This window comes from Temnothorax curvispinosus, unplaced genomic scaffold (assembly GCF_003070985.1).
Source record: "Temnothorax curvispinosus isolate PA1 unplaced genomic scaffold, ASM307098v1 QBEX01016800.1, whole genome shotgun sequence".
In the NCBI taxonomy this organism is placed as follows: Eukaryota; Metazoa; Arthropoda; class Insecta; order Hymenoptera; family Formicidae; genus Temnothorax; species Temnothorax curvispinosus.
In genome coordinates, this window is record NW_020226580.1 from 1,017,819 (window position 1) to 1,043,151 (window position 25,333).

General features: G+C 33.3%; 1 protein-coding gene across 4 annotated transcripts in view; it reads left to right on the forward strand.

Annotated features, from left to right (window-relative positions):
• LOC112467011 overlaps positions 1-25,333 on the forward strand; it is a 108,874-nt gene that overhangs the window by 46,150 nt on the left and 37,391 nt on the right. For all 4 annotated transcript variants that reach the window (XM_025035437.1, XM_025035436.1, XM_025035438.1 and 1 more), the window contains 2 exons: positions 16,410-16,864; positions 17,643-17,880. In XM_025035437.1, the coding sequence (XP_024891205.1) occupies positions 16,410-16,864; positions 17,643-17,880 (693 nt within the window). The remainder of the gene's footprint in view (positions 1-16,409; positions 16,865-17,642; positions 17,881-25,333) is intronic.

Genomic DNA, 25,333 nt, shown 5'->3' on the forward strand with positions numbered 1-25,333 from the left:
TCTCTCTCTCTCTCTCTCTCTCTCTCTCTCTCTCTCTCTCTCTCTCTTTCTCTCCCTTTCGTGGATAATGCTTCGGCATATTTATGCAGGCAGCAACGCGAAGGCACAAACGGACCAGCCCATCTATCTTGCGACGGATAATCCGGCTTACTGACTGGGCTACCTTCTTTTTCGTACGTTTTGCAGCAAAACTTGATTGAGATATGCTGCGATAATGCCGGGCTTTATTATTCCTTTTTCCTTCTTCTCCGCTTCCCATCGCTGTCTAGGTGGGTTTATCCTTAGCCGATCATTGTGAAGAAACGTTTTGGTCTTTCATCTCTATCGTTCTCATATATCAGTAACGCAATTTTCTATAAAATGATCGTGAACACAATAGCTGACTAAATCTCAAAAATTGTGTCGTAACTGCGCTCTTATGAGAAGCTTATCGGTTTAGGCAAAGTTTTCTTCTAAATTTGATAGTTTCATACGGTCAAAAAATCTTGCACGATATAATAATTTTATTGAATCGTGTACTAACAGAAAATTCAATATCTAGATATATAATACTGATATCAATTACACAAAAAATATTTGAAGCATAAATGTGTAAAAAACATGAAATATGTTGCTGGCTATTGTACCTACTCAAAAAATAAAATAAAAATTTTTATTAAAAGCTTTAAAAGTTTCGAAATAGTATTGTCAAGAGTAATACATCTAGATGTCTTTAATTGCTGTTTGGTAGCAAAAACTTTGCCTATAATTTGCAGTTTTACACGAACCGTCGGAGATCGGTGGTTCGGTGTTAGTAAAACTTATCCACTTGGTAAACTCATTATCTGAGTCTTTAATTGGCTGACTTTATAGAGAAAGAAAACAACTAGAACAAAGTGTGAATAGACTATACCTGGTTAGATGTTACAAAAAATATTCGGATAAATATATGTGGAAAATCATTATTTAAATTAAATTTAATAAATTTTAAAAAATATTTAAAAAATATGAAAGTAATTAGTTGGAAATATTAATGCAATGTACTTCACATGCACAATATTAATTATATTCTGTGACTATTGATTTCTCAAGTTCTAACTAAATTAAATTACTCTGCTTTACAAACAATTTTTAAAATATAAAACATCGCCACGGGTTATGACTACACAGCAATTTTAACGGTCCAATTAGAGGAGAGAAGCTATATTTTCATTTATGTTTTGGTATATATTCCTCGTAATTACCGTAAATGAGATTTGCATTAATTATTAATGATCAATATTGTATTGTGTTTTATTAATTCGTGCACAGCGATCATTACAATCTACTAATATATGTACGATCATCGTTGATTGGCAATCATTTTCTGTCAACGTTTTTACATATTTTACCTCCAATCTCTGTTGCGAAAATCTCTGTACCCAAAATCTCATTTTTCCCGTAATGCATCTTTACATAAATTGTAACGCACACCATATTGTAAAATACGCGCGTACATCGGTTATGCGCGCTTATTTATTTAAACAAAAATTTAACGCGCATAGAGAACTAATATAACAAAACGCTGTTATCGAAAGGGTAGAAATCCGTTACACGGGAAAACGTCGAAATTCCGACAGCGAACCGGACAAAAAAATTTCATGGGTCGCTTATTCAGAGAGAACTCTGCATTTTGCAGTTGCATCCGATATTCTAGTCGAAACGTATCGTTTTGTCCGTCAAGGATGGTTGACGTAACGTTTCGCGAAAAAAAGCGACAGTGCAAGGATCTTTTTGCCGCGCTGCGAACGAGCTTTCCCTAATGATCGTACTTGCTGCGGCGCATTAGTTGTATTAGTACATTTGGCACGGCCGCAAAACGTATCTGATGCTAAATAATCGCGACCTACCCAAAACACGGCCGCAACCGGCCGCATGCGGCATTACCATAATTCTGATAAGCAAACAGTGACACATGCAATTGACGTAATTGCCAACGCGCGTTCGCGACGGCAGGCGTCAGTTGCAAGTGCGCAGCAATGTATAAAGATTTGCCAATTTTTCCAACGTTTCAAAATTCAACGGCAATACGGCAATACACTTTCAACCCACCATTTAGATAATTGATTTGCGTATGGTTCTACTCGATCTGTCGATCGTATTTTAAATCAAAATTCTATCAATCTAAGGTGTGCTTTTTATGCATTGTTTTTTTACATTTGTTTTATATATTTTATAGATTCAATAATTTAACTGTAAATAATTGACAGAAATTGTATCGTGAATGTTTGTGTCATCTGCGTAAAATACGATGCAATCCCGATGAAGTATCTGAACAATGTCATAACGATAATAATGCATAAAAAATTCATTCCATCGAAATAGACTTAGGATGGAGAGGAGGCAGGATTATATATTGTAAAACCCATATAAAATTTGCCTCGATGATATGACAACGCTGCGTTGCATGGGTCGTTTCATGTCATTTTATCACAGTTGTATGTTGACTTGAAATTCCTTCCTATAAATTTTCGTGACTGCGTGTGGTTGGTATCGCAGGAATTTTAACGGACGATATGTATCTTGGACAGAGCTATCGACGCGAAGTGCATGGCATAACTAACGCGACTATCTAGCGAGTCGAGCTACTCGAGCTCGGAATAAGAAAGAATTAGCTTCAGTGTAGAAACCTTAATGCTTGAATACATATTTGATGAGATATGAGATGGATGATATTGTTATAAAATTTCACGCTAATGTTAAATCTACCAGATGGGATACTGTGAAAGAAAAACGTTGTTATAAAGAAAATATAGCTTTTATTACATATATAGGAATTGCATTATATTATTACGTATTATTTATATAATATATAATTAAATATATTATATAAAGTCTTATATAAACAGTTTAAATACTTTAATCTTTATAGATGATTTTTATTATTTTTGTTATAATTCTTTTTTCAGACAATTGTTTTGAAGCGTGAAATAACGAGGCATAAATTTCACTTTTGTTAATGCTCACTATCAGTCACACATCAAGGAAAGTATTATTAAATCATAATTTCAGTCAAATGTATTTACAGTTTCCAACATATGAGTATAACCTACAACGAGATAATCTTTTTTCTTCAAAAGAGCCACCAGCTCTAATTGCTCAGTCAAATGCCGGCTTTTTTCTACATTAAATATGCACTTTTGCGAATCTATGCAGATTGCGTCTATCAGTTGAGAGAATCCGGATTAAACTCATTCCGTTAAAAGAACCATTCACATTATGGCATTAAATTTGCAGGTACAATAATGCGCTTATTTTGGATCGACGAGGGTAGAAAAAGAAAAAAGGATGCGTTTTCGCGCTACTAATTCGCAAATCAACTTTGCGAACATACAATTAAATTCACTCCTAAAATAATCTCCATTCGATTAAATTTATTCAATTCCTATTGTAAGGTGTTTTTGCTCTTCTTTTACAAAGCTTTTATTCAAACGTATCGTAATTTCTTTACCTTAATTTTAATCACTTCTCTATACAATACATTAAAAAAAGTTTTGTGTTACGAAAACGAGATATTGTTTAGTTTAAAAGAATACGTGAAAAATACTTTGTATACAATTAGGTGTGAGTAATATTTTTTAGTTATAAAAATAATAATAAGGAAGAAAATAGCATATAATGGATTGTTTCATAAATTATACTCCGTTTTAATTTCTTACAGTAGCTACAATAATAAAAGGCCGAAAGACATAATAATATCTAGGACACAATAAGACAAGAAACTCCATTTCAAACTCGAATATTACACTTGTGATGTACTATATATTGTAAACCCGTGAAACTACTTTCGCAATAGCAATAGCTTAGGTTTACACTATCTACTGCGAAACTAAACTGAAGAACTTAACATGTCTGACTCAAGATGCTATATAAAATATTGAAGGATATTTTATTAGCGTTCGTATTGTCTGAATATCACATGATACCATCTCGTATCTTATAATTAATTTTTGTAATTTATATTTATTTTATATGTTTTGACAAGTTATATTAAAAATTTTTCAATATATAAACTCGAATAAAAATTTTTAAACTGGCCGAGGGATTCGATGACGAATTCACCTTGACTGCATATATCTATATAGCCGGGCGGTTTCGCGTGATGTATAAGAAACAATCACGGGATGTATTAATTATCTTAAAAGCGCGGCGTAGTCCGCTTCATTAAGCGTAAGACGTTGATTAATATCGTCGCGTAAGAAGCGGCCACCGTAACGACGATGAATTAGTAAAACCACGCGTACCGCCCATACCTGGCGCGGCAAAATAATGCTTTATAGCAACAAAAACGCGAGACGGTATCACAAAGGTAACCGCATTGTTAACTGCGAAACGCTCGCAGTTTTGTCCATGGCTCGCGCGCCAAGAAACTTGCCGCCGCGTAGGTATGCATCTGTCGCGCCAGCCGGGATGCAGTAAACTTTCTCTGTATGCGACGGGAATACTTTAAGTTCTCAAGTGCTTCTCTCGGGATCTCGCGCGCGCGCGCGGGGTTTACACACTCTACCTAGCGGGAAAGAAATTTCCCCCGGGCGACAGTAGGATGTAATTTCGACGCGGGACATATCTGATTAGTGCGCATCGGCCCCCCCACTTTTTTGTCGCCGATAAGTTCCGGAATTGCAATTCCCAGAATTTCTCGATTACACTCGAGTTCCCACATTTACGACATTTGAAATGGCCGTTGCACTTGTTCTGAGTTTCTGAGGCAATCCCCTCGCGAATAAACTTTCCACGTAAGGCTTACGGATAAAGCATAAAGATCTTGTAGAATAAAACGCAGAGTAAGGAGAAGATTTACGAAGAATCAATTTTAGTTTCCAACTTGGGAAAGAAAAATATAATCAACGCAAGAATAAATTTTAGAATAAGATTTCATTAAATGTACACGAACACATAATAGTGCGTATAAGAATAAAATGTAATTAGAACATGAACTCGGTGATATTTCGTGACAAAAATACAATAATGTATAATTAGTTTAAAAGCTACTACATTAACTTAATTACTATTTTCTACACGAGGAATGGATATAATTATAGACATATGAACTGCTCACTTTATGAGCAATGTTGTGATCTTCAAGGAGTGCCTTTTTCGCGATAAAAATTAGTAATTGCTACGACAAAGTAATTAACTAATGAATTATCATGCATTTATCAACAATGTTTCATGCATTTAAAAGCATCTTTTTATTTCAGCTTACACGTAAAATTTAATAAAAACTTGATATGGGAGCGTTTTACGTTTTATTTTTATTAAATAGAAATGAATATAATTGGAATGAAAGATAACTATAAAAGTGTAACTAAACATAGAATTAATTAATTATTTTCACAATTACAAGTGTATTTTACGCATTATAAAAAGATTAATAATTTTCTTATTACATTGCTTTGCCATTGTGATTTTTTTCTAGACTTCTCTTAGATCTGTTTACTACACTACAATGTATAAATACTATTAATACTCCCTAAAATACTGTTAATTAAGATCGCGTATATTAATCACTAATAAGATAATTGTATAGCACTTTGCACGGCACTCCCGACATTAATTGCACGCGATGCTTATTTTATTATTATGACGAAGAATAACGTGAAAAAAGGTGCGGTAAAAGCTTTATAATCCACTCATTACTCGGAAATCTCGCAAATTAGCGCAAAAAACGAAATTTCAAATTACAAACGATGTTACAAATTACAAACCCGAATTTTTGCCACACTGTTGACGAATAAGGTTTTAATTGCAACTATATTTGTTAATCAAACGCATTATGACGCCGTTCGATTCGATTCGTTTTATACACACGTTTTCTTCATGATCGAAAAATTTGAAAATGACGTTGATATTTTAATATTGTACGATACAATACCACAAATAAAATGGAGCATTATTGCAGTATTTAATCATCGTTAAAGAAGTTATTATTTACATATAAGAATTATAACAAAACAATAATTTATAATTTCCATTTCTCTTATAAAATATACTATGTTTAATTTATTTAAATGCATATAAAATAATTTTCGCGTAATTATGTTAAATTTTGTCACATTCTTTATGATAAAACAATCTCAAAGAACGATTTCTGAAAAAATAATAATTTTTTAGTTGAAATATACTCACACACACAATAAAAAAGGCAAAATTAAAAAAATCTTGCTGAACAAGCAACGTAGAATCTTTATCTGCTCCATAAGAAAAACTGCGGTTTAGAAAGCCAAGAAGAGATTGGATGGTAAGAAAGAGTACGTCAGAGGGGAGAGGAGTAAAAGAGTGTAAACGCAATGTTTAACTGCGAAAACTCGATTGAAGGCAATGCACCTAGAATGTAACATAAAACACGACGTGAATTGTACGAGTCTTGCTTCGTTGTAAGTTTTAAAGTGTTTCGCAGACTTCAGTAGAGAGTGGTAAATTCACATATTCGTGTTATATGTTCCGCCCCGTTGGTGCGAGGATTTTGTCGCATTTACACTTCCTCATGTGCGAAAACTTTCGGCCACTTGAAAAGTTTCTTTCTCCCTTGTGTACAGTCTCTCCATCTACTTCCTTCGTCTTGAGATAAGGCAACTGATAAGATTACTGATGCATAATCAACGCGTGAAAACTAATCTATGGATTATTACAATATATGGGTCGCACGCTTGTTGTTTTATTTCTTACGAAAGAATAATTTATTAGAAGAACGTTTTCGTATAATGTATTAAATTATAGTCACACATATTATTAGGGATTTATGTACATTTGCATTTCAAATTTGCATTTATCGAAAGAATATGTAATTAATTTGATGATCATTTATACGTTATATATTTATATGTTTAAATATTATACGTATATATTGCATGTATATTTATATGTTTATCAATTGTAATTATTTTGTTATAATAATTAATTAAAATCTTATATTACATTTTGTTCATCAAAGTTCCACTTTTTATAGAGCAAATTTTGTTATAAAAATTATCTTTTTTCTTAGTTATAAACAAAAATAGTATTTATAACGTTCAAGATTTAATAATAAAATTCTTGTAGTAAGTTATTGCATGGTATTTGGCAGTAAATTTCTCATGCTCCTTGAAGCATCTAAAAGTCGCCCACTCTAGGAAAAGAAATTAAAGCGACATGCCATGTAGTTCGCGAAGTTGAGGACGGATCCATAAAAATATTCGGGAGTGATGCCCTCGTTTTTCACTGGATGTTTTTGTCTTCAATTGAGTGGCAGTCAACGCGTTCGCCGTGCCGTAGAAAAGCGGCCATAATTCTTCTCTAACAGATTCCTGAAATACTCCGGCGTTCGTGCGGAAGAAGAAGAACGGCAAACAATAATTTATATTTCGCAAACGAGTTACGAGATTGAGACTGGAACTAAAATTATCGATCGGTATCTGTTGGCTTTGGAACTAATGACGCGCTCCACGTGTTTGAAAACAAGAGAAGAATGTTATGTGAAACAAGAGGAATCTCTCTATTGTATGAAGCACAAAGAAAAAAAAATGTGCTATAAATTTAAGATTTAATTTTCTTTGTATCGTCATATACAAAGTTGAGGTTGAAAAAAAATGAATCGATAGGTAGAAATAAGATCGTCTGATTCATGATTATTCATGTATGATACGTTTCTAAAATATGAAAAATTTGAAGCGAAAGACATGAAATAATGTACGGATTATATTATAACATAGGATATTTTAATTTTCATTAATATTGAAAAAGTCTGACTATATAAACATTCCAAACATATTTTTCTATATTAATAAATTTTAAGAGAAAAGAAGACATTTTATACATGGAAAATAAGAATAATACAATAGAACAGTTTTAATTTATTACAGTTATTTCTGTTAAAACACTCGCACAATTTCACAAATCTTACCTAATGTTTTATTACATATATTACCACTCATTATTCGATGTATATGCAAGAAAAAACATTTGTTGCATTTATTAAAAAGATATCATGAAAAATTTATTTCCGATATCATCTTACAGTGAAAAACGTTAAATGAAAACTGTTCTATAAAGTCTCTCTTTGCTTATGTGTTTTGTATCTCAAATAAACAGCGAGGTAAATATCAATTATATTTTGATATATTACGATCTTTCACAAACGACTGCAGTCCGTATGAGTGACAGCAAAAATTTTTGCTTTGCAAAATAGATCGATAGAGTACCGTGAAAGACACTATAACTGAGACTCGGATGCTCGAATGAAGCAGACCGAAAAAAGATCGAAGGTTGCGTTTCTATCTTACGGCGGATACTGGCTTCGAGCCCGTAGTTTTAACGGAAATGTCCTCCCACTCGGTTGTTCTTGATACCGATTTCCGATTTCACGAATCCTCGTGCGCCATCTTTTCCAGACGAGAAAAATACGGGAGTATAAAACTAAAAAAAATTGGGAACGTATTCTCGCTAATTCGCCCTCTCTACATGTTATTTCGGCCGGTTATTAAAAAACATTCAACGGTCTCACAAACGTACGATTACATGAGAAAATAATGCTCCGTGAATACTGGCCAAAGTTTCAAAATAATGGTAGCTGTAAGCTGTATCTTTAATGGACATTTCTCTATATATATTCCAAAAATACTCGAATAATATATATCACCTTTTTTTTAGTTACACGTGCACATTATCTCAGTAACTATACTTTTTTATCATATTATTTTTATGTTCCCACATATTTCAGTGAGAAATTATAAGCACAAAATATGGAAATGCATCAGAAATTCGTATTTTGTAACTAAAAAAAAGAAAAGATTGAATATGTGGTTAACACAAATAGAAAACTATGAGGAAAAATAATAGCTGTTGATACAAAAATTACCTGATTGTTTGTTTCTATCATACATGTGTGTATTTGCGAAAGAGTGTTGTCAATATATTTTCGATTACTTCCAATCGCGTTGCAACATAATAATGTAATCTAATCATTTTTTGTAACCGAGATTCTTTCAGAAATTTATTGAAGTTTCTGCAAAATTTCAAGTTTCGTAAACGACGTAAGCATGTCGTGCATTATTGACGGTTCTCCGGGCTTTACTGAGTTTACCAGGTAATGGACGTTCAATCATTATTGCGACAAGGTAAAAATATGCGGCGATTTGAGTGCACCTTTTTTATTCGTCACGGCTGGAAAATAAATAATGGAATAATAATGTTCACGTTCTCCTGAGCTCAAGAAAAATTTCTTAATAAAATATTAGTAATAAATTCTTAATAAAATATATAAAATATTTTTAATAAAATATTAGAATTCCAAATAATACTTCGTGCAGTTGAAACCTTCAAAATCAAACCGCGATATATCCCTTATGTTAAAAATATAAATTTATTTAAAATGCGAAAGATTGTAAAAAGTATACGGCGTATGGATGAATCTCTTGTTGAAGCCGAGATAGCGGGATGTATATCGCCTAGTCATAAATTCGCACCGTTGCTGCACCGTTGCTTTCAACATGTCGCGTACTGGCCGTGAACTCAGGAAAGATTTATTCAGTAAGTGATTTAGAGACACCCGTTCGCGAACCGGTCAGAGAGACTGACCGACCTGGTCAGTACGCTAGCGGCGCATTGCGTTGATAAAAGAAGCGAAGCTCGGGGAATTGGGATTGGACGAGGAATCGTGTTCGACGCTCAACGAAAATATCGCGGGAGAAAATATCGTCCGCAAGGAAATATCGCTGTTCCGAAGAACCGACGTTATTCTTATTACATGGCACCATATAAATCCTGGTCGATATTACTTTTGTAACTTCGTGAGAACCGGCTAGCCGCTGAAGTATTGATCGATCGTAACCGGATTGTAAAATAAAATTGAGTTGATTTAAATAATTTGATTATAAACTTGATATAAACATTTTTTTAGAGAGATACATATATAGATATATTACAAATATATTGCATTCGTATTATTACATCCGCATTTGTGTTTTTAAATAATTTAATTAAATTAAGTTTTTGACAAAATGTAAAATTTTTTCTTTTTTAAAGTAATAACTTTAAATAATTGTAATTTTGAAGATTCTCTGTATGCAAATTGAAAGAGCTAGATGAGACCACCTTAAGTATCTCCAAATCTAAAAACGACATTTTGCATTTCGCATATAGAGCGCAATACATGTAATATTTATATTTACAATTATTTTTCTGCAATATCATAAATACGTGTACAAAAGCTTGTGTTGGTATAGAAATACGGCAATATCGCTCTCGCACTTTGCCAACAGAAGCAGCGAGATTGAAGCATAAAATGACCATTGCCATAGTTGTTCTGCCAAGATCTTAAAGCCGATTGCAACGCGAATCACCGTTGGCGAAATGTGTTTTGTATCGTTAGAACTTCAGAATAAGGAAGAGAGGAAAGGGTGACAATAAATCTGACTCCTATGTGTGGCGTTTATGCCAGCGAGCGGAAGACGTAAAGTATTAAAAGTGATGACACAAACCATAAGTGAAAAATTTTGCTACCCGTTGAGAAATTTACGAAAATGCATATAAAATAAATAATTCAATAATTTATCACATGTCACCAATTAAATGCAAAACAAAAGTTTCTTTAATTAGATGCCATGCCGATTAAAATATCTTAAAATATTACAGTTTCTTTTTATTTACGTTTTCTAGCACAGATAAACTATATGTGTGTATTTAACAATGCTGATTTAATGAGCACTGATCTCATACTAATGCGTTTGCATTTGTTATACCTATCTTGTCATGTCGTCATCTATTTCTTTTTACTTTTTTTCTTGCTAATGGACCTCTTTGATGGTCCACTCGGCACAATGCTTTTTGCTACTCGGTAAAAAGTAAAAGGAATAGTATGGCGTACTATCTTTCCAAGTATTGTAACTAACTTCCGGAGTCACATAATAAATCTGGAGAAAAGAGCATCACCGTCAGACTGTATTATTATAATAATTTTTGTCTTTAATAACTTTTCTTATATAGAAATTGGGAAAAAAGTCTGTTTTATGCCATAAAGTAATTTATTAATTTGTTTATTTGACATAAATTTTCCTATATTTTGTAGCAAGACAGCAAAGAATAAAATTAGAGAAAGCAGCAATTAAAAAAAATTATAACGAAAAAAGAATTATAATATTTGCGTAACATTATATTTTATTGAAAAGACGGAAAGGGTTTCTATGAAAGGATTGTCATATAGAAGGAATTTGTCAAAAAGAAAAGAATCTCTCCGAAAGGAAATAAATTAATCGAAAATGCGTACAATGCGTTTTTCGGGTCGTCGACAACAAACAAACGCTAACTTTATTATAGGACAAAGAGCCCGCATCGAGTGATCTCGTTTTACGGTAAACGTGAGGCAGGAATAGGGGTCGATGAGCTCAATGAGGCACGGACCGTGTGAGCACAATTTTATGTCAACGATCCCCTTCGGGATGAAGGACGGTTCTCTTTAATAGAAAGTCGATTTAATAGACGCGAGAGAAAGACTAGTTAGATATTATCTCGGGAAATGATCGATGATATAGCGAAATTACGAGCAGCCTTCGCGAGATAAAGCCATGTATGTACATACATATACATATTTCATGATGGCGGCGCATAGAGCTGATAGAGCTCTAGCAAGATTAATAAGTAAGCGATCGAAAAAAAGATTAAAATCATTCTTTACCTATATAAAAACTTTACTCTAAATTTTTGTTTGTTCTATCATTTTCGCCTTACGAAACGTTATTTCAGTCATACGATTTCCAGTCGCTGTACATGTATGTACATATACATCTATGATTCTACGAAAGTAATGTATATCACGGTTTTCTTTACTTTTAAAATGGAAGTTGATCTATAGGATTCTGCCTTTTGACCATAAACGTGAAGATGTATTTACCGTTATCGCGTTTTCGATTCCATAATGTAAGCATGGACGTCACGTCGTGGCTTTCGTTTTTGTGAAAACAATATCCAAGGGGATCCGTAACTGGAAATGAGAAAAATGGAATTCTTCGTGGGTTTTCCATTCCGAGTATATAGGAGGGTTATACAAGTAATGGTATTCGCCAATATACACACAACCACACCCTGTAAATACGTCATACGTTCTCGGGGAGAGATGCAGATGGACAGAAATATTACATACTTACAGAAGATGTTGCTACGTGCGCAACGATATTTTGGTTTCGTGTTTTCTTCAAATTGAAATATTTATGCACGACGTATTTCCAGATTCTAAAACCGAGAGAGATGCAATGTATACGTTATCAGAATTGCATGTTCTATTTGAAATAAGTATATCAAACGCTTTTAATATCGTGATACACTATAAATTTGTAATTCACGAGTCTTGTAGTTTAACCTGAATCTTATAATAATCGCTATCCTATTGATCTCTTCTTATAATGCAATTACAATGTAAGAATCATATGAGTTAGAAATTATAATTAAATTTAAAATTAGTTTTTCTCTGCGTTGCGTTTTCGAAATACTTGATAACAAATTTAAGATATAATCTTGCGATTATAACTTAAGTTAAAAGCAGAATCGTTATTTTCACGCTTTACAGTTTTATTTTGAGAAAACTACTATGATGAGGTTTGGATATGCATTTTAAATACTTCAAATATAAGTTATTCCAGACGTGAGAACTCTTTCTTTTCTGACATGCTTTCTCGTGCTATGTATTTTGCTTCTCGGAACCGCAATGCAAAAAAATAGATTCTGCATTGTGTTAGATTCTGCTATGCTCATAGGAATTGAAGTTAAAACGATTGTAACTTCATGTGATCGCAAAATACCACGTTTACGTGCACACACAGATATACTCTCATTTTTAATGTTTTTTAGATTATTTGCAACCGTCTATCAATATTTGTTTAATGGCAATGGGGCAATTGTTAATTCATTACATAATTGATATGATAGAACACGAATTTGTGATATTTTTCAAACAAATACTCGTATGTGGAGTGGTTTTATTTATTATTTGATTAATTTTTAATCGCGCAGTTTTTACGTCTGTTGATTTAACGATTATATTTAACAATTATTTCTATTTCATTCGCTTTGCTACGTTTATATTAAATTCCCTTTGCTCGCCGGATATTGTCCAGGCTACAAAAATGTTTAATCTCACGAATGGATTTCACGCAAAATAAAGTTCATTCAGACTCAAGCTATTCCGAAGGGACCGCTCGAGATATTGCACATTATAAAATAAACAACCACCTAAGAAACTTCCGCTTTAACTTCGAGCCCTACTCCAACTACTACTTTCACCTTGGAAAATTCGAAGTACCTTAGGTCCAGCGTAAAATTAAAGTATCGTAAAACGGCCTGAATGGAGTCATTTTTAAATTTATACTGTAATTTTATTTCACAAGTACAGTAACTTTAAATTAATACATAATATTAAGAAATCATAAAAATACGTAGAAGCATACGTACGAAATTGGCAACATTAATAAACAATATAGGAAAAAATAAAATTTACACTATCAATTCTATTTCTTTAGTTTACATTATGTATATCATTAATATTATGCCGCTAGTCACGATCGCGAGCACAAGAGTATCGCTCGTTTCACTCGAGATGCGCATAATGCGGCCATTTTCCAGATGAGATGGGCAACATGGGCTCTCTTTGAAGAAAAAGTGATGATGTAAACAACGCGATGAATGTCTTGAGTGAAAAAGGGATTATCACGGGCACGTTGTAATATTCTCGTACACGAGACGAAGAGGGACTAACGCGAGAAAGATGGTGCGAGGGGAGAGAAACAAGAAACTACAAAATTGTTTGCCGAGAAACGGGAAGCCAGATAGCGGAAAGCCGAGCGGGAGAGAGAACGAGACACCTAGCAGGCGAGGATCTGATTTACTCGCTGCAGGTGGATGTAGATTTCCGCCGTCGTTCCTGCTTTTAGAAACTCGACGCTTCTGAAACACGGCGCCGCACGAAATTCTCGAAATTCAAGGATATAAACTCCGATAACCGATTTGTCGAACCGATTTTCACAACGCGCGTAAAAAAATGTTTATCTGATTAAAAACGAGACGCACTTATCTATTCAATAAGAAATTGATCAGCAGCTATTATTTATTGATAAATTGCACAACAATCATAAAGCAAAAAGATGAATCAAATCTTTTTTTATAAAATTCTCTTGGAATTGCAGTTTAATTTTTTTAATAATAAACACTTAACATATTAAATTGCAATATTAAATATAATATTAATGCAATATTAAATCAATCTAATTATAAAGCAATTAAAATCATTAATTGAAGATGATTGGTTTAAAATTATCAAAATATTTATAAGATTTGTTCTTTTTAAAAATTCAAGAAATTAAAAATCTTCCTTTTTAGTCTTGTAGAGGGTTCAACCTGAAGCTATACCGATTCCACGCTTTACTGCAAACTCTACTTTGAACAACAGTAACTGGAGAAGGTTATTACGTTCCTATTCTGTCTTTAGGAAAGTGGTAAATGGAGCGAATGAATTTTGACCTTATCTGTGCGCGGTTACTCTCGATAAGAACCGCTGAGCCTTTACCCTAAGTCTAGAAACCGATAATGTCGGAATGCATAAAGCCAGTTGTTTATGAACCGCAAGGCAATCGTAAGGAAGTAATCGGCGCGGAAACTCTGATTTAATAAATACCGGGTGCATTCGAGAAGAACAAATTTACAAAAGTAATTAAAACAATTAATGAGAAATGATATTCCACGCTCTTTCCTTCATTAAACTTATATTACTATCTAAAGAGATAAATTTATATAATAATAATTTTATCTACAAAAGAGTATATGTATATGTATATACTCTTTTAATATAATTCAGATAACATGACAATATTAAATAGATTGAAAATGTTTTCACAGTATTAAAAGTATAATAATTAAATTCTACTCAGATACACATAAATTATTCTAAACTGACTATACTCAGTATCTCGAGACCGACAAAATACCGTCCAGCAGATCTTTTTAAAGTATCGAAACCGAAGTGCAGGATATAAGAGCACTCCAGTCAGAAACTTAGCTTATCACACTTTGAAATCGCACGATAAAGGGAAAACCTCCTGTAAGGCATCGTCTTAAAAATTTGTGAGCAAGCCCCTCATGATGTTAGACACGACGAGAGCTTTCTCCAGTAAAATACAGGACTTAGCTACCGAGATGGTAGTGCAGTCGTATGAGGTTATCAAGTTTTAGCCCGAGGAGAGAAAGCACGTTGTATCGACCTCATAAAGGGAAAAAAAGAACGCTTTAAAGTCTTATATTGAGATGCCCTTGTCTGAAAATTGCACAAAATGCAATATCATATAGGTAGCCACCTTGCTTTCCAAGATGCAATATAAATTCGACAAAGAGATGTTATACACGAAATAGTATTTCTCTTCTGCAAGATATTACCCGCTATTACATGAATTAATTTAATTTATATCTTTGCATTTAACAGTAAAGAAACATCCGTCTGAATCTCATTTCGCGTTTATATTAAGTGGGTTATTCGCATTAAAGAAATAGCAAAAGTTCTAAAATCAGACAATATTATTCAGATATAAACCTTTGTTTTCAAGAGATCATTTGAAGCAAAATATGTACGTAATTATCAAAGTATTTAATCACCGTTTGAAAAATTTAAAGTAAATTATTATAATATTCCTGTAGATATTTCTGCGACGATCTGTGTAGTAAAAGTAATAGACAATAACTCTAATTTGAAAAAAAAGCAATAAACAGCTTTTGTAAGAGAAACACAAAGGCCGGTACTTCTCTACTCGTTAAATCAAAGCGGATCTGCACTTTATTGTGAATTAAGTTGCTTGCAGTTTCGTGCAGGCGAGCGACAACGTTAAATCTCGACGTTAGTTACCGGGTATTGAAAGTTAAAAAAGAGAACGACAAAAAGTTAAAAAGGCGCGTACGAGAATTGCCAGGTATCGCGTTCGTTTTCAAGGATGGAATTTGAACACCCAATTTAGTTGCTCGCCTTCCTGCGTGCTACTCATATATCGTTACTCCGTTCAATCGCGTTAAAATTGGAGAATCGATTGTTCTCGACGAAAACCCGCCTTTTTCCTTTTTTAACTACATCTGAATGCTGCGATTAATTGGAATTGGATTGTATTATGTTGGCTAAAGAACTGTAATAAAAAAATTAATGTTACATTTCCAACTAATTAAAAGGCTTTTACTAATAACACCAGAAATACTAGTATTGCTTTTAATTGCTGATTTTGCAGCTTCAATAATTTATTCCATTATTTTGTACCAAAATATTTAAATTGTAATATAGCGACAACACGATCAAAAATTTTTAATTTGACTATTATGAGAAAACACTTTGAATAAAGATATTCCTACTGAAACAGATTGTACGTCACTTGATTATACTATTACTGTTTTAGTTACTGGAGCGTCCACGGGAGAGGCTGAAGATCCGCGATGGAGCACGTACAGCGCTCGAAAAACTAGTCGATCCTCGTTGCCACGATCCTGGCCGTCCTCGAGTCTAGAGCATGCCGCGAGGGAGACTAGACCCTCGAATGGCAAGCTCCCAGAAACTAGCTCTTGGAGCGTAGACAGATCGAGCCCCGGAACTCGTTCGGATCCGAGTTTCCTGGGAACGGTGGTCGAGAGATCCGAAGAAGACGAGGACGGGAGGAGGATGCAGTCGCCGAGGGGCAATGACATCGAGAACGCAAGGATCACAAGCCATAACCCGTCCATCTCCTCCAGGAGCAACGAAACGAGCCAGACGGATCCGTCCAATCGGATTTCCATCGAGTCATCGTCCTCGCAGTCGTCGACGATTGGCTATCACCTCGTGAGGACCTCGTCGACTTCTAGAAGCTCCTATGACGTAATTCGTACCGAATCTCGTAGCATAGTAACGATTATTTGAAAATTTAGTCACGATTAAGGCTACAGATGTCCCGAATGTTCAGAATAATAGTTCTCAAGATTAGTAATTAGATTTCTTCGTATATTCTTACTTCTTTTATCTTATAATCTGATTTGTTAAATTCTTAAACTAGAGTTGTAATTGGAGTCACGATTGGGACAATGGATTATTTAAATTATCTTATTGATAATTAAATAGAATTAAAAGTTTTCAGAAGTATCTGCATCAATTTTTTATAGATCTTTGCAAAATCTCGATAGATTTTCTCTTATGAATAAATTAAACATTAAGCAAGACATCGACATTAAACAATAGTACCTCTACACGATATACCTCTCATCAATATCTCTCACAATGACATGATAGTCGTAATTATTCAGCGTCGTTTCCAATATCGTAATACGAACGATAACTATAATTCAGCGCTATTGCAATGCCAGTTGCCAAAGTGGAATTAGGCTTCCATTTAATTAACGGCGTAATATCTCGGATTAAAGGCTTATATAATCCATTGATCATATAAATTTTCAATCTTGAGCAGTTCAAATTAACGCGACACGCACGCAACGACAAATGCCGCGAAGAGATTTTCTCACGTTAAAGTTGCTCGTGCTCATCTTCACATGTTTCACAATTTTTCAAAACGTCATTGCATAAATTTTAAATACTGTATATTATTTTGTCGTGTAATGATCCCTCGCATATTAATTCAAATGTGACTTTACAATGTGTGCAGATAGTGCCAACACTCGAGACACGACTATCATTCGAGACGCTCTCGCGCGAGAACTTGAAAAACACGACGTTGATGACGACGTCCACTAAAGACATCGCCATGCTACGACGCCACATGAGACACATCCCGAGCGAATGTGAGAAGTTTGAAGTCGGGGATCCAGCAAAGAGGGAATTTTATAGCCCGAATTATCCCGCTGATTATCCAAATAATGTGAATTGTGTTCGAGTTTTGGAAGGTAAGTCACTCTCTTATAAGTAAAAACAATAGAATTTAAGCTAAAAAAAGATAACTTAAAAGTATGGGGGTTCTATCTTGCATATCATTCATGAGTTAAAAGTCTGTGATTGATTGTGAAGCGACTACAAAGTCCAAATTAATCAAAGATAAATAATTTATCAGGCAATCATAGCTTGTGTATTAAACCGCGAGTCTCGCATCGCTGACCGGAATATTGAGGGAACAATCATTTTCGCGGCGGTGGTTCAATGACCAATAATCGATTTTCTACACGTACATATCGTATCTCTCTGAGAAATCGATTTTCAAGCAAGCTTCGAGAGAACTTTTACAAGATTGCTCGCGGCAAGAACACGCTAGCCAGATTTCACTTTACTGCTGCGCACCGTTCGCTGATAATGCGGGGAAAAAAGGCGAGCGTGTTGGAATGGCGAACTCTTTCCGGACGAGGAAAACCTTTGATCCACGATTCTCTGGTATCCCGGGGCAAATGTTTTGAACAAACATCGTTTCCTTCCGAGCGAAATTCCGGTTAAGTAAAGAGCGTTAGACCCAACTTATCTCTTGAACATGGATTGTATAATAGCATGCACGATCTGGTTATTATCCATATATGAATATGCTATAATATCACAATCCGCGCGCATCCTTTACGGAAATTTATTGTTAATGTTAAAGTTAATTTACAAGCTTTTTATTTCTTAATATAATGACACTGATAAAATCTTAATTTATTCGTTTTCATCGATTATATATATATATATATAAAACAAAATTTATAGATATATTTGTGCGTTAATTTATAACAAATGACATATCTGAATAAATAAGCTTTAAATTCTTAATAAAATGATTTTTGATACAACTGTTATAAACAATTGCTATATGTACAATCAAAAATTTGTAAAGACAATATGCAATATATAACTTTATTTTAAAGCACCGCAAAAGAAGACAAAAACCATTTTATTGAAACAACTATATTATTACGTAATTTTCATAAATTGGATTGAGAAGCGTACAATAAACTTTAATATCGTAAATCCAATTGTATTGAAAATTCTATAAACCAGCTTATCGAGAAATATCGAGATGTTCCGACAAATACGATTCTTTTATTCTCCAAAATTCAACATTTCTGTGAAAAATTACAATAATTTCCTCATGCAAGTCAAATAATAACAAAAACATAAATCTTACAATGTATAAAAAAATATTATTTGGAATAATCTGCTCAATGAATTTCGGCGCACCTTGTAAAAATGCCGGTATTATTGTCGAATAATGGCGAACATGACTGCCGAAACTATCTTCATTCATATTTATTCTATACCGTGAGAAACTTTGCAGAAATACTATATGCTTCTCGTTTCATATGTATAAGTTTAATGCAACTTCGTAGCTTGAACATGACTGAACTTTCTGGAGGAGTAGGAGAGACTTCGAGTGATTGATACATCCCGGTGGTTCGGTTCGTTGGCTAAGGATACCGCGAGAAGATAGTAAATTTTCCTAGACTGGCCTACAAAAGAGTCGAAGCTGTAAAGCGGAAGAAACGCAGAATGGACTACCTTTATTCCAACGATCACGGTTTTCATTTTAATCGGAGTAGTTTTTTTAATGATAAATGTGGTTCAAAGGTACTTAATTGATGGATTATCAAATTGTATTTAAAAAAAATGTTAAACAGATATAATATCAGATTTATAAATTGTCAGTAACTGATATATTATTAATGTAATGACAATGTTAAAAATTAAAAATTGATTTTTGCTCTTTAGAGTCCATGCACAATGAAAGGAATAAGGAATTAAACATAGAGAGAATTCATAATCGCATCTTATTTCAAGACATAATCTTTCTTTTCTCTCTATATTTAATTCTTTGTTCCTTTATTCTTCTCATTGTGCATGGGCCCTTATTTTGTATTTATCTGTTACACTTTTAAATTATTATATTTAATCGAACAACCAATAAAACGAAAAAACTTATTGTCAGTTACGACAATATTCGTTAATTATGCATCGTTATATTTCGCGTCAAGGAAAATAATGCACAACAAATGATTTCGCATTTTATGCTTGGCACACTCAAACGAAGCGACGCGAGACAGTCGTAGGTAGAAAGTCGAGAAAGAGAAAAAAATGGCGAACGTTCGGTGAAATCATAAATCTTCGTGAATCCAACCACTCTCCTTGTCGGTGGCTGCACGAAAGCAATATCTCGATAACGAATCGATGTATCTACGAACGACCGTAGAAGCTGCTCCTAGTCGTTCAGACGAAAAATGTCTCTCCGTTTCGAACTACTCACTCGTGCAAGATTCAAAGGATTCAGAGAAGCTTTACTTTTTTTTTCCAAATTGTATCAATTAGATTGATAGACTTATCCGTATCCAGAAAAAATTATAGAATAAAATATCATTTGTATTATATAATTTAACTACACATTTAATTATTATTGCAAAATTATCTATATTTTTTGTTTTATTAAGTATAAATTTATAGAAGACAATGATTTCTAATATGTGAAAAAAACATTTAATATTTTAATATTAATACATAAAATTATTTGACATACAACTCTCTTACTCAAAATAAATCAAAATAAAATTATATCAAATTAATCAATATGAGTCGTGATTGTATATATAACCTTAGTAATTTAATTCGTAGAGATTTGTCGATCTCTCTTTTAATTTGGAACCTCGAGATGCGTCGGATTAGGCAATGCGCGGCAGCTGGCTCTTGTTTGAATTTAAGTCAGGGTCGACGAGCCCCGCTCGTAAGTTATCGAGTCTTCTTCGTGTGTACTAAAATAGCGACCGTGATGATTACGGTGGTCCTCGACCAAATCTCGCAGACTGTGAAGTACAGACGTGCGCACAGTACAAATGCCGCCATACACAATGTCGTAAAACTAGAGAAAATGACATTTGCACGAGAAGAAATATAATAAAACAATAAATGTGTTAAACTCTAAAGATATCGGTGACATTTCGAGGACTGACATACCTATTGTTTAGCATATTTTCTTCCAATATGGCAGATTTATTTTTCTGCAATTTTTTATTTAATTACTTATTTTAAATTTAATTTTCAAAACCGGGAAACGATCATAAATGTTGTTCAAAAATGAAAAATATGTTAAAAGTATTGTAGCATCCATGAATTTAATCACCCTTCTCGTCAATATTAAAACAAAATTGGATATTTGCAAAATATAATTTACGTAGTATTGAAATAATATATAATATATAATAATTTCTCAATAAATTTTTTCTATGATCACATATACACACACATTTAAACGTACATTGAAACGTTTCTAAACCCGGCTTTTCATCGCTCCGTTCTAAGCTCGATGTAACAAGCAAGAAATTGTAATTGGCTTTGGCAAAGGGACTAGTTTGTCATTGCATAATGATGATTGTATAACTGTGATTGCACTCGGAGAAGTGACTATAGCATATTAAGGCTTCCTATGTAAATTACGTCACGTAATTATCTCCAATGTCAATGCGGTTGGAATTAAGGAAGTTTCATCCTAATGAACTGTTCCCACTGTATTATCCGATATTTATTGTTAATAATTTTATCGATAAACAATAATTCTAACATTGGACTCAGTCATGGATTGTAGGGAGTTTAGTTTCGAACTCTGACTGATATTTTTTATAATAACGTCTTTACACTACACACAGTGATTTAAAAAGAATGCTTATTAGCATCAAAAGTTAAATCAATTATTGATTTAAATATGTGGATTTACTGTTCCAATAAAAGACTGTGTTTTCAAGATCGATAAATAATCGGCGCGCAGTTTACTACGTTGAAAAAAGTATACAAAATTCACACAAATATTATTATTAAGCTACCAAGTTTCAGCCCGACCGAAGATGAGGTCTTTTTTATTTAATTGTAACATATTGACTGCAATAAGAAATATTTTATTAATTACGTGTCTAGAGCTAATAAATATATATGTGTAGAAGTTAATTCAATTTGCAAAATTCTTTTTTCAATATAGATATAATAGAGCTAGTAAATTTACTTTGTAAAATTCTTTTCACACCCGCAAACTGTTTACAATGTTGCATGTTATTTCCGATAATTTAAATAAATATTTACGTTTTTTTTAATATTACGTTTTGTAAAATAAAACTGGACATGAACATTTTAAATAAATTATTTATTAATACAATAATGTATATAAATTGAAGATCATGAATGATGATTTAGCTCACAAATGAATGCATCTGCATAAATAAAACATAATTTTATTTATAAATCAACAATGTTTCGGTAATTATCTCGTAATAATTATTATATATAAAATTACGCGACGCGTAACACAAATTCGTTAGACTGCGAGAGAATTTATCCAGGTTAACTTTTAAAAAATAATATGTATTATCTGTTTAATGCAAAATATCTTCTCAGTTTATAATTATGTAATTTTGTCATGTTTTTATTTTAGTTACGTTTAGTTTCCTTATATACTTTATTTCGAACCACATGTTAAGATATTTTTATGTTCACATTTTACAACAAAACGTTACATGTTGCCATTGTGTCAATTGTTAACAGTCGCATAATTGTTAAATCTTTTAGTTAATTAAACAACTTGACAAACTTTAATCTAGACACCAAAATATCTTCACGGTGTCTCAAGTCACGTTCCTGGAATTTCCAAAATATATGGAGACCCGCGCATCGTCTGGCAATTCGCGGTCGTCACTTGGCAGGCTATCAGCAAGAAACTTCTACGGAATCTTGAGAAGGATCTTTGCCACTGCTATAAGCCACGTGTCCTACTCAAACATTTCCCCGTCTTATAATATGCTTGAATAGTACAATGTAATTTACATAACCTTCTAACGCAGTAATGAAATGCGTTGTATATTAAATTTTAATTAATTTTATCTTAAATAAACTTATACGTTACCTCATTTGATATAATATTCAGATTCGCATAATCGAGTGTTTAAAAGAGAATATATATGGCATGTACTTGTATGCAAGTAATAATTCTTTGTCAAAAATAACTATTTTAGAGAGTATTCTAATTTTTTAGTCAAACATGTTAATAAATAAAAAATTCGTATTATGTATAATAGCCCTATTGTAATTCTTTTTTGTTCCATATTTTTATCATTTACATTGTGAATGTAAATCTGATATTGACGAATAAGATCGCCTAATTACTATTATTTATCGTTTGTTAATATATATTAATTTCCGCATTGTCCCGACCTTTAACCTCTGTTTTTTTTTAAATCGTGGTTTCTTGTAAGATCCTTTATTACGTGCGAGAGCAGTGCAACAGTTGCGCGAATATGGCAGTCGTGGCTCTCTCCTACGATGTTGTAAAATGACTCCAACCACAAAGGGTTCGTTATCTCAATGACTGTCGCAAACGATGCCCACTCACGACGTTCACTTACTCATGTAATAGCGTCATACGATCCTCTTATCATAGCACGAACCCTTAAGCGCTATTTCGAATTCCAGTCGAACTGAATCTAGCAAGCGAACGACCGAACATCGATATTTTCGCGGTTTAGAAGCGGAATGTATAATTCGCCGTGAATATTTCTCGTCGCGTTCCCGCGGTACAAACGAGACAGCTTGATGTGGAAATCCATCCGGGAGGTCCACGAATCGCGAGGATGTGGCGGACTGTAACTCCGATTACGCAAACTTACCATCGTTCCGGAATCCAGGGTGATCGATCGGAGCGACGGTCCGATGTCCGTGTTTGACGTATCGTAGATACTATCGAGCGTCGCAATTGCTCCGGTTGCCGCTGTGTTGACTACGTCTGACGATATTGAACAGATATGTAAATCGGCGTCCGCCACAGTAAACGAAAGCAACAGCAAGATTGAAAGACACATCGCTGCAATATTTCCACGTTAGGCGAAAAATCGAGGGTGGGAGACAAATCAATTTACACGTACATCATTCTCGTACGTCACGTCGTTTCTTTTTTTTTTAGAAAAACATTGTCCTCTATCGGTTTTATTAATTGGTATCTTACTTGCAAATAATTGAATAAGTGTCTGATATTTTCGATACGCGGCAATTTATGTCAAAATTCTGAAGTCGCGGTGTGGTCACAATTTTACGTTCAAATTTCAATGCAATATCCGGATTGCTAGGGTTTTATGCGAATTTATTTCTTAAACTGACGACATCGTTGTCACTGTATGTAAACATCGATGCCGATCATATTCCAGTTGAAATGCCGGATTAAAGTCAACAAAAAAAAAATAAAAAATAAAATAAAATAAAACATTGATCCTGATGCTTACTTATATTTATACGCTAGATTTCGGAGAGAAAAGATAAATCTAAAAAAAAAAAAACATTTACTGTTACGTATGTATATTGCCGTTCTGTATATTCTGTATTTTTACCTCCAGATATTTATTCCGCAAACAACTCTAAAACGATGTACGTTCGAAAACATGAAGTCATTGCGGGAAATGAAACCGTGGATGGAGAGAGGAGTTCTGGTATTCGATAACCATTTTATAATAATATTAGAAATGTTACATGTACCAGCACTCTTCAAACATACGCCGATAAAATAATATATAGTAGGTAGATCTATCTGGCTAGTCGATTAAACGTATTCATATAAACGTCTACCATCACCACACGCATGTACGCGTGCTCTTTTTACCTTTTAAATATTTTATCCTGACGAAACAATATTTTCTACATTTATACCACAGAACATGGTGCACACCATGTACAGGAATAGTGTTCGTAAATATCGTAAAATATTCCACGCTATACACGCGGCTGACTGGCTTTTCAATCAATGGTTGTTTGAGTAGCCATTTCCCAGAAAGAAAATATCCAGTTTTCACTAAAAAAACATAAAATACTTAGTTATAGTAAATCAAAAAGAAACAAACATAAATCAACCAACATTTACACACGAAAAGGTATCTAGTAATTTCAAATACTTTTCCAATTACAATTTATTAAGTTATAGTTAATAAACTAACTATAATTATAAATTAATTATATAAATTAATAAATTATAATTTATTATTTATTTAATCCAATACAAATATTAAGCAAACACACACACAATTAATAGTGCTCTATAATCACCGGTTTGAATTAATAATATATTAAATTAAAATGTATAGGAAAAAGAAACTGTAAATTATAAATATAAACAATATTATCATATCTTCTATTTTTACTATAAAAATTTAAAGTTACAGAAGGCCGGACTTTAATAAAATCTCTCCTTTCGTGATCTTTATATCAGAAGCTTAATTTAGCAATATCATATTCACACGGGATTTTCATTCGTGATACTTTCTTTCTGCCACCGGATGTGTTCTTGGCTTCTTATACGCACATTTTTCTACTGGTTACTTCCTTTGAGAAGACATACCGTACTGAGAAGTCAGCTAGATTAGTATT